Below are 14,367 nucleotides of genomic sequence, written 5' to 3' on the forward strand. Positions count from 1 at the left end.
TGAGTTTTATCCCTGCTGAAGTCCCACTAGGTTTCCTACATCAGCGCGATCCAGCCCGCACCCTCCTGCCGCGCTGGTGACAGTTGTGTGCCGTGCTCCGGAGAGGCTCCCCATAATCCCAGCCGAGCGGAGAGTGTGACAGCTAATCTGGTGAATAATTAACTTCACTGTGCACACACATGCCATCATGTCATGCTCACTGAGGGGGAGAGGTGTCCTAAAGTCAGGAAAAGGGCCCAGAGGAAGAGCTGGTGTCTTTGGGCTGAGGCTCAGCTTAGGCTGGCGCTCCTCTCTGCAGCCCCACTATCTGCTGCTGGGTTTAAAGCCCAGAGCTAAACAGAAATCAGCAAAGGACATGGTAGATGTGTGGCGTACAAAACAAGAGCCAAAGATGTAGTTAAGTGACCTCCCTACTGCGGGATCTGGTGGGTGGTGAGCAGGGCAGGACTGTCTCTGCTCTGGACACTCATGTGCCTCTGCATGGCTCCCAGTGTCTCTCTCAACATGAAAGGTCCAGAGTACGTATTACATGCATCATATATATTTTATATACTCTGTATTTTATATGTCTCTGTATTATAGAGGTGCTTGGTACGTGATCAAATAGCTGGTACGTTAGGAAAATACAGTATGATTATCCTCATTCTCTTTTCCAGTTCTTACTAAAGGCACTTTTGCTCGAACTGTTATAATTAATTTCTAGTTTTTCTTTTTTTTTTTTTTTTTGAGTGCATTTCCATGCAGGACTTTCCCATGTGTATCCAAAGAGGTAATTTTTACCGTACGCTCACTGATGGCCACCCCTGCATGTTAAGCAGAACTGCTGCAAAATGAAGCCGATACAACTATGCTTCGCTGGACAAGTAGTGATCGTTTCTAATAATTTAGAAGATGATCTGAGGGCTGGAGCATCTCCCATATGAGGACAGGCTGAGAGAGTTGGGGTTGTTCAGCCTGGAGAAGAGAAGGCTTCAGGGAGACCTCAGAGCAGCTTCCAGTGCTGAAAGGGGCTCCAGGAAAGGTGGGGAGGAGCTCTGGATCAGGGAGTGCAGGGAGAGGACAAGGGGGAACGATTTTGAGCTGAAAGAGGGGAGATTGAGATGAGATCTTGGGAAGAAATGTTTTGCTGTGAGGGTGGGGAGGCCCTGGCCCAGGTTGCCCAGAGCAGTGGTGCTGCCCCATCCCTGGAGGGGTTCCAGGCCAGGTTGGATGGGGCTTGGAGCCCCTGATCCAAGGGGCAGGGGGTGAAACTGGGTGGACATTACGATCCCTTCCAACTCATTCCATGATTCTATGAAATTGTAAGGGCGGACCATGTGTCATCTGAACGACGCAATCTGTGGATTTTCTTTTTTTCGTCTAAAAGCACAGAAGGGAGGACAGGCTTTTTGTACTCTATTTTTTTCCCTGTGCATTGCATTCTTTATGCAGATAGAACAGAGGAGATGTTTTTCCCTTAATTTGTGAAATTGCAGGGACTGCAATGACGGCACAACGCACTGTAGTTTGCCAGTTTCAAGGGGAAAAATAAAAGCTTTAAAAAGCCCCAAGCCATAGACATGCTGTCTTATTGGGGTTGCACAGAGCTCTGAGTGAGCTGAACGTGCTCACAGAAAGCACTGCAAAGACCCTGAGAAGGAGCCACGGTGGCAAAAGCTGGCACTTCCCTTCCCGAAGCAAAGTGCGTGTCCAGATAAACACTGGAAATAAATCATCTTAATTGCACGAGCAATGACACCCACCTACGACTGGTCAGGAGGAGTTTGGGTGAAGGACAAGTCCTTGCAACCAGGCCACGCCGCAGCTTGCTGTGTGGTGGATGTCTTGCTGTTGAGCTCTGAATCTATCCCAAGGAGACACCCATCCCTGCCCTCAGGAGCATGAAATCCACCTGGGGAGAAAGAATTGCTGCAAAGACCGAAGCACAGGGTGTCTTGGCCCCGTCATGATGCACAGCCCAAGGCCACCCACCCAGTTTGGTCCTCAACTGCTGTGTTACCTCTGCAGCACCCCACCGCCACAGGCAAGGGCAGCATCCCAGGGTACGGAAACAGCCAAGAAGGGCCAGAATCCGACCAATCCGCCAAACACACGTGGTGCCCAGCCAGGTGTGTGCTGGAGGCGGTGCTGAGGCACATAACAACCACAAAATGAAATAGAATGCATTGTTCTTGTTTCCAGGAATAACAGCATCATTCCAAACCCCAATTTTAAACCCATTAGAGTCAATTTCTACATTTGTTGTCTTCCTGAATGAGTCACACTTGGTGAAAAGGAGACCTGGAAGCACAGGGAATGTCACCTTGTGCAGAGCCACCTCCTGCCTGCCCGGCAGTGCGGAGCTGGCTGGGAGTGAGGAATTGCTGGGAATTGCTGACAGCCAATGGAGCAGGGGGAGGGAGGGTGAGCAAACTGCTGATGTGAACCCACATCCGAAGGGTTCGCATTAATCTGTGACGAGGAAAATGTCTCTTGCTGCAAGACTTTGCTTTATATTAGAAACGAATGCGAAGAACCCAAAAGGCCAAAGAAAATGCTGAAAACCACTCAATTCACCTTTTAAGCCAACACTGCAGAGGGTCCAAAAAGGTTGGCTAAATTGGTGTAAATGTCCCAGTTGAGCAAATTACTTCAAAATTACTGATGGAAAGAAGAGGTTGTTCACCTGTAGAATTTTGCCACAGATCTTTGGTAAAAGAGTAAGTTTGGAGCTATTCTAGGAAAGAAAGCTGAGGCTGAAAGATCTTTTTGTGACTGCAGAGAGATGGAGAGGAATGAATTCAGCTCTGCACCACACTGCTTCCACGGACCTACTCGCTCTGCCAGGAAGGGAAAGACAAGAGGAGGCTCATATCAAAGAAGCAAATATTTTATTGTGTAAAAAGCAAGCACAGAGTGGAATTCAGGCTCCTTTCACCACACGCACCGCAGAGCTGCCTTGCACACCAGGGGGATGTGCCCAGATGTCCCAAACAGGCAGGAGTCATGAAACCATGTACGAATCTGTCTTCAAATATCTACAGAATTAGAAAAGCTTCGGAGAAAATCTCAACCACTGAAAACTAAAAATATAAAAGCAAAGCATGTAAAGAGAGATGCTCGGCGATGTGCAGCCTGGTTTGACCAGCCCTCTGGCTCTGCTGTTGGCTGGGTGTCACACCAAGACCCAAAAGCATCCTTTGTCGGATTTTTGAGCAGTGGGATGAGACTGCATTTGGGCTGCATTGTCTGGGTTACAAAGGTCTGGTGTGGCTCCAGCTCTTTACAGCGTGGCCTTTCCCTGGCCAATGTGGCATGTTCTTAGGCATCTCTGGCAGCCACTGGGTTTGAATTACAGCACCAACTCCTGAGTCAAACAACTGCAGGAGAACAAGAAAGTCCCTCGTCCCCGTGGCTGGCCCTGAGCGAAAGTGTAGGGAAAACAGGGCAGGGGTGTAAAGAAAAGCAGGGTATGTTTAAAAACAAAATAAAGCCTCATCATCTGTAAAACCATCTCATGGCTTTTGGGGAGGCACTTTCAGTCTCTGTTTAAATTATCCGATCAGAGAACTCTTCCAAAGCAGCAGGGAATGGGTTTGCCTGGTCACAGCTCCTCTCTCGGTGCAGTGTCGAGGTCGGTCGCTGCTGTTTAGTGAAACAAAGGCTGGAGAAACTGGGATGTTTCATTATGCAAATTGTGCTTCCTGGAAAGAAATGTTTTATTAACGCGCGTTTCCTTCTTGTGTTGGCTTAGTCAATTTGGTCACAGCTTGACATCCAATAAGTTAGTCTAAAGGCAGTGGTTTTACAAAATGTTTTTCTAATCTATTTTAAACACTTAATTACAGTTGTGGCGCATTCATTAGGGACTTTGCTTTCAAACCTGGATTGCAGCAATGAATCCTAATTCTCAAAGTGTCAGTTGCAATGCAGAGACCGGAGCCAAGTAGTTGTCAGAGGCAGTTGCTAACTATGAGAAGCACGCCTGATCCAGGCAGGACCCCCTGCTCCAGAGGTGCTGACCTCCAGCATCCACCCAAAGAAAACTGCCAGTTAACCAAACCAGCACAAGGCAGGGCTCAGGAGCATGTGGGTAGCGTGGTAGGAGCTGGGAGATATTATATTCTGGGAACCCGGAGGCTGGGAACCCCAGTGGACTCAGAGCTGGTGTTGTGGCCACCCTTGGTGGTGTTCTCAGCATCGGCAGTGTCCCCATTGCCCACCCCCACCACATTCCCCTCCTTGGGAACGCTCAGGGTCAGCACAGCAAACCCGCCACCATTTCTCTGAGCTAGTACCGGTCAGCAGCTCAGCATGTTTACCTTAGTCTTTTCCCAGATACTTCTTCATGATGCTGCTGACATCATCTTCCTTCCCTTCTGCCTCCGCTCGGCGGGTTGTGCCACTGCTCTGGGTGCCGGCTTTGCCACTGCACCCCTCCCCGTCCCCTCTCTGGGGCTGCGGCCGGCGCTTGATGCTATCAGTGCTCTGGGAGGAGAGGACAGAGCCAGAGGATGAGGAGGAGTCAGAGTGCTCCCCAGGGTCCTCATGGGGGGCTGGGCTGCCCTTGGCCATGCCCTTTGCCTCAGAGGATGCCGAGCTGCCCACTACAGCCTCATCCTGGAAGCGGACAGTGAGGGGCCGGTGGCCATCCTTTCTGTCTCTCCCAGGCTTGGCCAGGCTGCTGGTGGAGCGGGATTTGCGAATGGCTGGGAGGAAGTCGTCGAAGTCAACATTGGTTTTCCTCTCGAAGTTGAGGGTGGGTATTCTCCAGAGGAAGGGATTGCTCCCCTTCCCCTCACCCAGCCCTTCACTGGATGGCGAGCTCAGGAGCCCCCCAGGGCCCCTTTCCACCTCCACATCTTCCACCGATGGCTCCAGGCAGCTTCTCCAGGAGCTCAGCCTCAGCGGGCCCGTCGTCTCCATCCCCGCAGCTGGAGAGCTCGGCCGGTAGCCAGAGCCATCGAGGGTTTGCAGGAGGGAGTCGTAGGAGCCAAACTTTGATGTTCTTTTCAGCACTGGCGAGCGTGCCGGCTCGGCTGGCTCCGAGGCCATGCTCCGCAGGCTGGAGGAGCGCATAAGGCTGGCGCCTGCTCCTTCACCTTCCCCCAGCTGATTCCTGTCCAGCTTCCCCAGAGAATCCTCCGCTGCTGGGAAAGCTCGGGAGCGCCGCAGGGCTGCAGCGCCCGTGGTGCGGTAAATGGGGAGGGGAGAGGTGTCACCCAGTGCTGGGAGCCCTTGCTCCCGCTCCGCTCCCCGCTGCCGCCGCAGCTCCTCCACGTACTCAGAGAGGGCGGCTGATGAGCTAGGCACCGGCCCTGCCACCGGAGAGAGCCCTCTCCTCCTTGGCACCGTTGGAGACAGCGGGCTGGGGAACCTCCCGTCTGGAGCTGGGGAGCTCCCGCGCCTCAGCACCAATGGCGACGTCCCTCCTATCCTATCCCCAGGCTTTTTTGGGCTCTCCAGCTCTTCTTCATCTGCTGGAGGTTTTCCATAGTCCCGTCTTCTAGCACTGAGCAAGGGACTCCTCATCCTCCCCAGATCCACAGCATCGGCAGACCTGGCAGCGGTCTGGGAAGAAGTTGGCCGGCTCGTTGCTGGTTCCTTGATGTCTCTGCTCACCCTAAACAGTAGATATTTGTGTTAGTTTAAGCTGCATGGTTTCCAGTGCCTACAACATACATTTAGCAAGGACAAGGCTGAGCAACAAAAAGCTGGTATCGGCACGGTAGTCTCAGAATAAACTCCCGCTGCAGCATTGAGCAGATGGGCAATGCCCTAAGATTGTGTCTTAAATAACTCTCAGTCAGCCAACTCGGCTGAATCCACCACGTAGGGTGTGCGGCGTGAGTACCTTTAGCTCTACCAAACCAACATGGACCTCTGAATGTCTTTTTTCATTTTTTTACGACAGATTATAGCGATATGTAGGATTTACCTTATTTCTGTGAAAGACAGATTAGTCACTAAAATTTTATGAAACCAGCTCACAGAGCACCCCAAATGTTAACATTATTGCGGGTCCTGCTAGGGAAGAAAATCTATTGTGACCCACAAGAGGCAAAAAAAAGCCCAGGGGCCGCTTGTTCAAAAGCAATGGAAAAAAATGATGTGTGAGGATGGGACCTCACCCTGCAAACAAGGGCTGACAGAGGAACCATGTGGGTTCCACCTCTGCTCCCCAAAGAGGAGCTATACCGGCTGCTGTCACAGCAGGACGGCATCCCCAGAACACGCAGCCCTCACCCAGCAGGGTGACAGACAGCCTGCAAGGTTGGTTTAGCCAGAAACTGGTGCCGAAATGGGAATGGCAGAGGCTGAGCACAGGCGGCGTGTCGCTTTTGCCACCGGGATCGCAGCTTGTGCAGATGTGGAGAAGCAGGAAGGGAAATAACAACAATAATAATAATAATAACAACAATAAAAATAACAGTAATATGGCCTGCCCCTTTGTGCTGAAAGCAGAAGAGCACACAGCGGGGCTGTGGCAGGGACTGGCACATGGTACCAGCCGCCTGGGAGATGATGCCCAGTAGGAGCCTTGCTAGCCAGCTGTATTCTTAATTTAACTTCTGCTCCTCACCACAGGGCTGCAAGAGCTGCCCTGCAGTGACACCGGTCCCACCCCTGCACCAACTGCTCGCTGAGTGGGACAGGGATGGAGAGACATCGCAGCAGGAGCAGGGGATGGTCCTGCCTTCCCCCAAATTTCGCCTGTCCCTCAGCAAAGTGTTTGATGGCACTGAGAACTCACTCTGCTGGGACAAAAGCTTGGAAGCATCTCCTCAAGCACCGTAAGATGCCATTGCAGCACCTGTTAAGGGTCTGATGAGGCTTTGAGCAACCTGATCCAGTGGGAGGTGTCCCTGCCCATGGCAGTGGTTGGAACTGGATGGGCCTTAAGATCCCTTCCAACACAAACCATTCCATGTGTTCAGCCAAAGCCTCTCCCCAAGTGGACAGATCCTGGCACATCCTGGCTGCAAACAGGGCTCCTCTGTACCAAGCCTGTCCCCTTCCTTGTGCAGCCGGTTCACGGAGATGGGGAGGGGGCTGCAATCACCAATGCACTCAGTGTTACTGCTGACACTCTGCTCCCAGTGTGACATTTTACATGCCCCTCCTCCCCTAGAAGCATCTATGTTGGTTTGAAGGCCTAAAAAACTGGGGAGTTCGCCTGTTTCACTGTAGGGGAAGGCAAAGGACACCCATGAAACAAAGCAGGCACTCTGCAGAGCTGTGCGGTGCCTCTCCTTGGCACGTTGCTTTAGATCAATGATAGAAAAGAAAGATGCTTTCTATATGCTGCTCGCATGCAGACGCTTGCCGGTGAGACAGGGAGTGTAGGTGCCTGCAAGCGACGTCTTTTGACAAAGGCTGCACCCAGTGCTGGCTGCTGCCGGTGAATTATCCCCACTTGTGGGTCCCTTTGGCATCACTCAGCCAAGGGGAACTGGAATTTGCCTTAATGAGAAGGTTTCCAGCATGTAAATTTGTCTGAGAAAGAAAGGAGAAGGTAAAATGAAAGCGAAGGGTAAAGTAAAGGAGCAGAACCTAAATATAACTACATCTCTGGGAGGCCAGCATGCTTTGAGGTGCGGGAGCAGTGGTCAAGTTTTACATTGCCAGTAACGAAGCATCCTGCCCTGGGAATGCTGAGGTTGCCATGGGAACGGGGTGAGAGCAGATAATCCCAGCCACCACGCTGGACCCATTTAGACCAGGCTGCTCTGACCCGTGAAATAATTTACATGCCGAGATGAGTCGAAGACAATCTCCACGGCTGGGAAACGCAAGCGATTACAGAAGTGATGGGATAATAGAGTGGATTCAGGCACAGTCCAGAGCATAAAGATGCCCACCTGGTTCCAGCACTCACAGCCGTGCTGTGCACCCGTGGTTTATTACATGAGCCCAAACCATTTGATTATCCAATGCAAAATGAATTAACCAGAGATTTAATCTGCCTGGAGCACGACAACCTCCAGGGTTACCTTGCACCGCTGCACCCAGCACTGCTGAAGCCTCACAGCTGATTAATAGTTTGAGACATTTTGATAATGCTGGTTTTTAGGATCCTAAATCGCAAATTGCATCTTACCTAAATAGCTGATGTAATCCTTCCATGAGAATTTGTACAGAAATTGCTCCAATCACTCTCTACGTTCCCAAATAATATTGCAAACTGACTGCTGTGCAAGCGGCTTTCATAAATTAAACAGCCAGTTTCAATATTTTCCTTTGGTTTTTAGGGCTGAGATAAAAGTGAGCTGAGAAGGTAAGAAACACTAATGGGCTGTGAACACAGACAGTTTACACGCTGTTGTTTATTGTCCTGTTCAGCGTGACAGACAGTTACTATTTTCATGAAAACCTTTAGTGCTTGAATTGGAGTGAAAGCTGCAAACACAGCATTGTTTCTCCAGCTCCCATGACAGGCACAAGCCTGGCCACTAAAGCCACAGAGCCCCAAGGGTCATAGAATCATAGAATCACAGAATCATTAAGGTTAGAAAAGACAAATTAGATCATCCAGTCCAACCCCACCATGCCTGCTAAACCATGTCCCCAAATGTCATACCTATATGTTTTTTTAAGCCCTCCGGAGGTGGAGACTCCACCACTGCCCTGGGCAGCCTCCAGCACTTCACCACTCTTTCAGCAAAGAAATTTTTCCTAATATCCAGTCTAAACCTCCCCTGACACATCTTGAGGCCAATTCCTCTCATCCTATCACTTGTTATTGGGTTGAAGAGACCAGCACCCACCTCATTACATCCTTCTTTCAGGGAGCTGTAGAAGGCAATGAGATCTCCCCTCTTCTCCAGGCTGAACAATCCCAGGTCCCTCAGCTGCTCCTCACAAGACTTGTGCTCCAGACCCTTCACCAGCTCTCTTGCCCCAATGTGCAAACTACTGTGCTACTACAGCTACTGTGTGCCCCAATGTGTGCGAGGGCAGCACTCCTCTGGTGTCACAGCTGTGCTGAAATTACACCTCAGTTTCAATTAATTACTTTCTGCAAAAGGAGCCTGAGGGCCACAAGGTAATTTCTCCCATGCAACATGTTCCTGATGGAATAAGCCCAGAAGCCTGTGCTGGTGCTGCTGCATCGCACTGCAGTCCCATGTCACTGGTCAAGTTGTGCTGCTGCGGCTGCACTCCACACCACTGTACCAGCACCCCATCCTCATCATTTGTGTAACCGTAACCTATGTAACCATACCCAAAGAAACCCAAAATCATGGTTCATGTTCTCTTCGCTGTCCTCAAGCCTCCACTCGAGGCAGAGGAGGAGTACCTACAGCATCCTCTGCCCATTCTTAACTCCCACAGCTTGCAATAACCCTGGGGAGCCCTGACACAAGCTCTGCAGCTGGTCCAGGTCTCCTGCTCAGGCGATGGGCAAAGCATCAGGAGCTACCGAGCAAACCATCGCTCCTTGCCTCAGCATCAGAGAGTATTTTCTCCAGCCAAAGGCAAAAGCAGGGCCTGATGCAGAGCTCTGAAGGCATCTGTAAGCCAAACGGAGTTCTGCAATATGCCTTTCCCACCAAAGCAAATGACATACAACAATAATTAGTGAAGATTACATAGCAATTAACATGATTACAATTATGCTAGTTGAAACCATTTATACAATAAACTCCACACATGCACAGAAACACATGACCAGGGATGAAAGTGTGGCTCAGATGCTTTTCCCGGTAGCTCAAAAATAAAGCCAAGACAACTCCATTTCAGGGAGAGAGAAGATACTTCTATCAGAAGAGGATTTTCTTGTCACTACAGAAGAGCTCCCAGTTCCCCATAAAATAATTTGCTTTCTGACACAATAACATTTAAAAATAAACATCTCAGATTCCCACCAGGCGTGGGACCCAGGCTCCTTCTTTATGGAAGCAGAAGGCAAAAGGATGCCAGGCTGATGCCAGGACTGCAGATGCCACAGGATGCAGGAACAGAGAGGCAGAGCCCTGTGCTGCAAGTCCATTTGCTGCTGCACCTCAGGATCAGCCCCTCTAACAGCTGGTAAGGGGCAGGATAAATGCATCAAGGACTTGGGGGTGCTGGTAGATGAGAAGCTCGACATGAGCCAGCAATGTGTGCTCACAGCCCAGAAACCAACCATGTCCTGGGCTGCATCCAAACCAGTGGGACCAGCAGGGTGAGGGAGGGGATTCTGCCCCTCTACTCTGCTCTCTGAGACCTCACCAGGAGCCCTGCATCCAGCTCTGGAGTCCCCAACGTAAGAAGGAGATGGAGCTGTTAGAGTGAGTCCAGAGGAGGGCACAGAGATGATCTGAGGTCTGGAGCACCTCCTGTACGAGGACAGGCTGAGAGAGTTGGGGTTGTTCATCCTGGAGAAGGGAAGGCTGCAGAAAGACATTGGAGCAGCTTCCAGTACTGAATGGGACTCCAGGAAACCTGGAAAGGGACTTTTTACAAGGGCATGGAGTGTCAGGGTGGCTTTAAATTGGAAGGGGGAAGATTTAGATGACACATTAGGAAGCAACTCTTTACAGTGAACGTGGGGAGGCCCTGGCCCGGGTTGCCCAGAGCAGTGGTGGCTGCCCCATCCCTGGAGGGGTTCAAGGTCGTGTTGGATGGGGCTTGGAGCAACCTGATGCAGTGGGAAGTGTCCCTGCCCATGGGTGCTGTATTTATTAAGGCTTAGCCCCGCTGGCCAACATTTTGTACAAGCATTTAAATAGAAGAGAATTAAAGAAAATGTTAATCAAATCTCTCATTCCTGTACACTACACTGACGATAACAGCCTTCTCTGCTCTCCTCTGGCTTTTGGCAGCTGTTTGTTCAGGAAATATCCCACATGTAGTGCTGAGAAATGAATGCTAGCAAGATTCATTTTTCATTACTGGGTGCTTGTGCAAGACAAAGGAATCTTAATAAGGAAGAGCTCGTTTCGCTGATCTCATTTTTATTACCTTACCAGCCTCATCGTCTGTTTGTTTGCATTTCATACAGCCTCTTCTCTCGTATTTCCATCTTTGATTAGCTGAAGCCAAACACAGCTATGACACCAGCATTTGCAATTTGCCTCTTTGTGACCCCCAGGACAGAGGCAGATTGTCACAGTCTTTCCAGGTTTAGGTAAAAAATTGCCTCTCACAATGGCACGGTCAGTCCAGCCCTTTTATTATGAATCCAGTGTATTTCAGCTCAGAAATACAATATTAGCCATAATTCCTGATTTGTTGCCATTCATTTATGAACACAGATGGGTCATTTGGACCAAAGACCCCTAAGCAATAGTGAAAGAGTGGTGAAGAATTGGACCAGGCTGCCCAGGGCAGTGGTGGAGTCCCTGTCACTCAGAAACCCTGTAGATCTGGCCCTTTGGAACATGGTTTAGTAGGCACGGTGGTTGGACTGGATGAGCTGAGAGGTCTTTTCCAACCTACAAAGGTTCTATGATACTGTAATATCCAAGAATTGCTTTCCTGATAGGTGCTGGGGTGGAGTGCAGGGAACCAGCAAGCTCAGCCATCTGCTCTCGGGTCACCCATCCATCACATCGCTGTGGGTCTCAGCCCTGCCCAAGTGCTCTTAAACCCTGCCTTGTATCAGCAATTGACTCCTTCAAACTGCTCCAGCAATGGCTCTGCTGCCAAGGGACTTGCTCTCCAGAAAATTAATTCTGGCAGTAGTTATTTTACTGTACAAAGCAGGGGAGTGCGGTGGGGACAGATCTCACCAGAATCAGAGCAGGGAGCTTAATACTAATGTCTGTGATGAAACAGCAGCCTGCAAACCCTATTAAACCCTACCTACTCCGAGCATCTCTCGACAGACCTGCACATGAACGGGGAGCAGGCAGGTGCCTCAGTGAGCTGTGCCGAGCAACAACCCAGCCTCTGCCCTGGTTCCCAGGAGGAAAAGTGAGTTAAACTCACTCATCCTGATACAGCATCCCTGGGAAAGCAGTACTGCAGGGAGCCCCGAGGCAAGGGCCGCAGGCACCAGTGCCACCAGGGCTGCAGGCAGGGGTACCACCAGCCCTGCCCACCCTGAATTTGGCTACTCGTCTTTCCTCCCTCCTGCGCTGCGGGCTGCCACCACTTCCCACCACAATGGGTGCTACAGATTGTGCATTATGTAAAAAGGTGAGCTTTTATTTGTTACAAAGCTACTGCTTCGCAGACTTTTGCATGCCAAGTCTCTTCCTCACATGAAGATGATTCTCTCTGGAGCCACTTCAGCTCCCAGCCCCAGGACTCAAAGCTCCATCTCTGCTCCCCCAAGCCTCTGAGAAGACCCGACACCCTCCTCTGTCCCCACTACCTCCCTTCTGAGATGCAGCCATCAGACCCAGAACTACTCAGACCTCAACCCATACAACTGCTTCACACCTGAAACACAAAGAACTGGTTTCTCTGTGACCCTGTGGTGTCAGGAGAGCTGTAAAACAGGGCATTTGTCTCTGTGCCAGAGGGTCCCTCTGACGTGCATCCATGCAAGGTGGTACCCGCTGAGCCCCGGGCAGCCCAGCCACTGAGCACCACAGGGCGGCTCTGTGGGAGCCAAGCCGAGCCAGTTTGGCCATGCAAATGCTTGGGCCACTCTCCAACTCCCTCACAGCCCTTTAGCATTACCGTCAAAAATTATCATGTTTTATATTAGAACTGTATAAATGCATACTGTTTCCTCAGCAGCGAAAAGCGAGCATATGGTGTACAAATCCTCAAATAGGCTGCATCGCCTCTTTAAATTATCTCCAGAGAATACATCAAGGGATATTATAGTGCTTGAAGCATGTTTTTGATGTAGCGTCTTTCATCTAGTGTTTCACTGATCCTGGCGTGGCAGCAACTACCTTCCTTGATTTGATGTTTTGACCTTAGAAACCATGAGTCCCCCGAGCTACTTTCTGCACATCCTGGAAGGAGCGCAGCCAAAATGCCTGCGATCCCTGGGCCAGCATCCGCAGCACCCCTCAGTGAGCCATGGGGGCATCCCTGTTCCCAGGAAGACACCAACCATTGTAGCAGTGCCACTGCAGTGCTCCTCGCTGTGCCGTGGGCTCTGTCACACTTAAAGGGTATGTCCAGAGCAGGGCAATGAAGATGGAGAAGGGTCTGGAGCACAAGAGTTATGAGGAGTGGCCAAGGGACTAAGGGTTATTTAGACTGGAGAAGTCCTCATCACTCTCTACAGCTCCATGAAAGGAGGTTGTAGTGAGATGGGTGTCGGTCTCTTCAACCAAGTAACAAGTGATAGGATAGGAGGAAAGAGACTCAAGTTTCTCCAGGGGAGGTTTAGACTGGATATTAGGAAAAAATTCTTTACCAAAAGAGTGGTGAAGCTGTGGAAGAGGCTGCCCAGGGCAGCGGTGGATTCTCCATCCATGAAGGTGATCAAAACCCATTTAGATGTGATGCTTTGGGACAGGGTTTAGTAGGCATAGGGGAGTTGGGCTGATGGTTCGACTGGATGAGCTTAGAGGTCTTTTCCAACCTTAACAATTCTATGATTCTATCAGACACTCATCTACCCTCCATGCACCCGCAAGATGCTGGAGCTGGCACCACGCGTCTGCAGTTTCCCTGAAGGAAAGCTGTGGCGGGTGCCGCTTCAGGGGGAGCAACCACATGTCTGTCACTCCTGAAGGGGGCCATGCCCTGGATGGGCTGGGGGTCCCTTACCTCAGGCCTTGGGTGCTACGGCTGCCAACGGACTGCACTGAGATGCTTCCAGCCACACTGGCACTGGCTGGGGAAGATCGGCTCACAGACGACCCCGGCCAGGACTTGATGCTCTCTGCAGGCTCCAGACTGAGCGTGGAGCTGATGATGGAGCAGGCATCCCTGCAGGGAGAGATGAGACCTCATTAGCTCTGCAAGTGAAGGCAGGAGAGCCAGTTTTTAGGGTTAGCCCAGGCACAGACCGAGGGCTCCTTCACAGCAACGGCAGCTCCAGCTGGTGGCTCTGCTTTGGCTCTATTGTGATACCAGCAGAGATTAGAAAAAACAAATATTTCCAGGCAATCTGGTCCTTGTGCCACTGCTGCTGCCATTAACTATTTCCCTCGTGTTTTTTATTAGTGCCCTGTAACCTGTGGACAGTGGGCAAGGAAACGCTTCTGCTGCCTGCAGTGCCCTAGGACCAGAGCTGCAGGGGCAGAGCCACTGAGACCCTGGGCACCCCACTGCGCCCTTTGCACCACTGGGCTCTCCCAGGGCCAGAGCTACCCCTACCCACCCACTGGGACCCCCCTGACCAGCTGCAGTAGATGGAATCCTTTAGGATCTCAGTTTTCCTTCAAAGTCATAGATCAGCTTCACATTCTCAAATTGCAGCCTAGAGAGATCACGATGCCTGGTTTAACCAAGGGACCTTACAGACAAGTGAGTGGCTCAAAGGGCATG

General features: G+C 50.9%; 1 protein-coding gene across 1 annotated transcript in view; it reads right to left on the reverse strand.

Annotated features, from left to right (window-relative positions):
• Positions 1-2,858: 2,858 nt before the first annotated feature.
• Positions 2,859-14,367, reverse strand: part of MYO18B (myosin XVIIIB) — a 75,158-nt gene continuing 63,649 nt past the window's right edge. Inside the window, 3 exon segments of the mRNA XM_054082683.1 lie at positions 2,859-3,683; positions 4,302-5,602; positions 13,645-13,806. Coding sequence (XP_053938658.1) covers positions 4,303-5,602; positions 13,645-13,806 — 1,462 coding nt within the window. The 3' untranslated portion in view covers positions 2,859-3,683; position 4,302.

The sequence above is a fragment of the Cuculus canorus genome, chromosome 17 (genome assembly GCF_017976375.1).
Source record: "Cuculus canorus isolate bCucCan1 chromosome 17, bCucCan1.pri, whole genome shotgun sequence".
Lineage (NCBI taxonomy): Eukaryota > Metazoa > Chordata > Aves > Cuculiformes > Cuculidae > Cuculus > Cuculus canorus.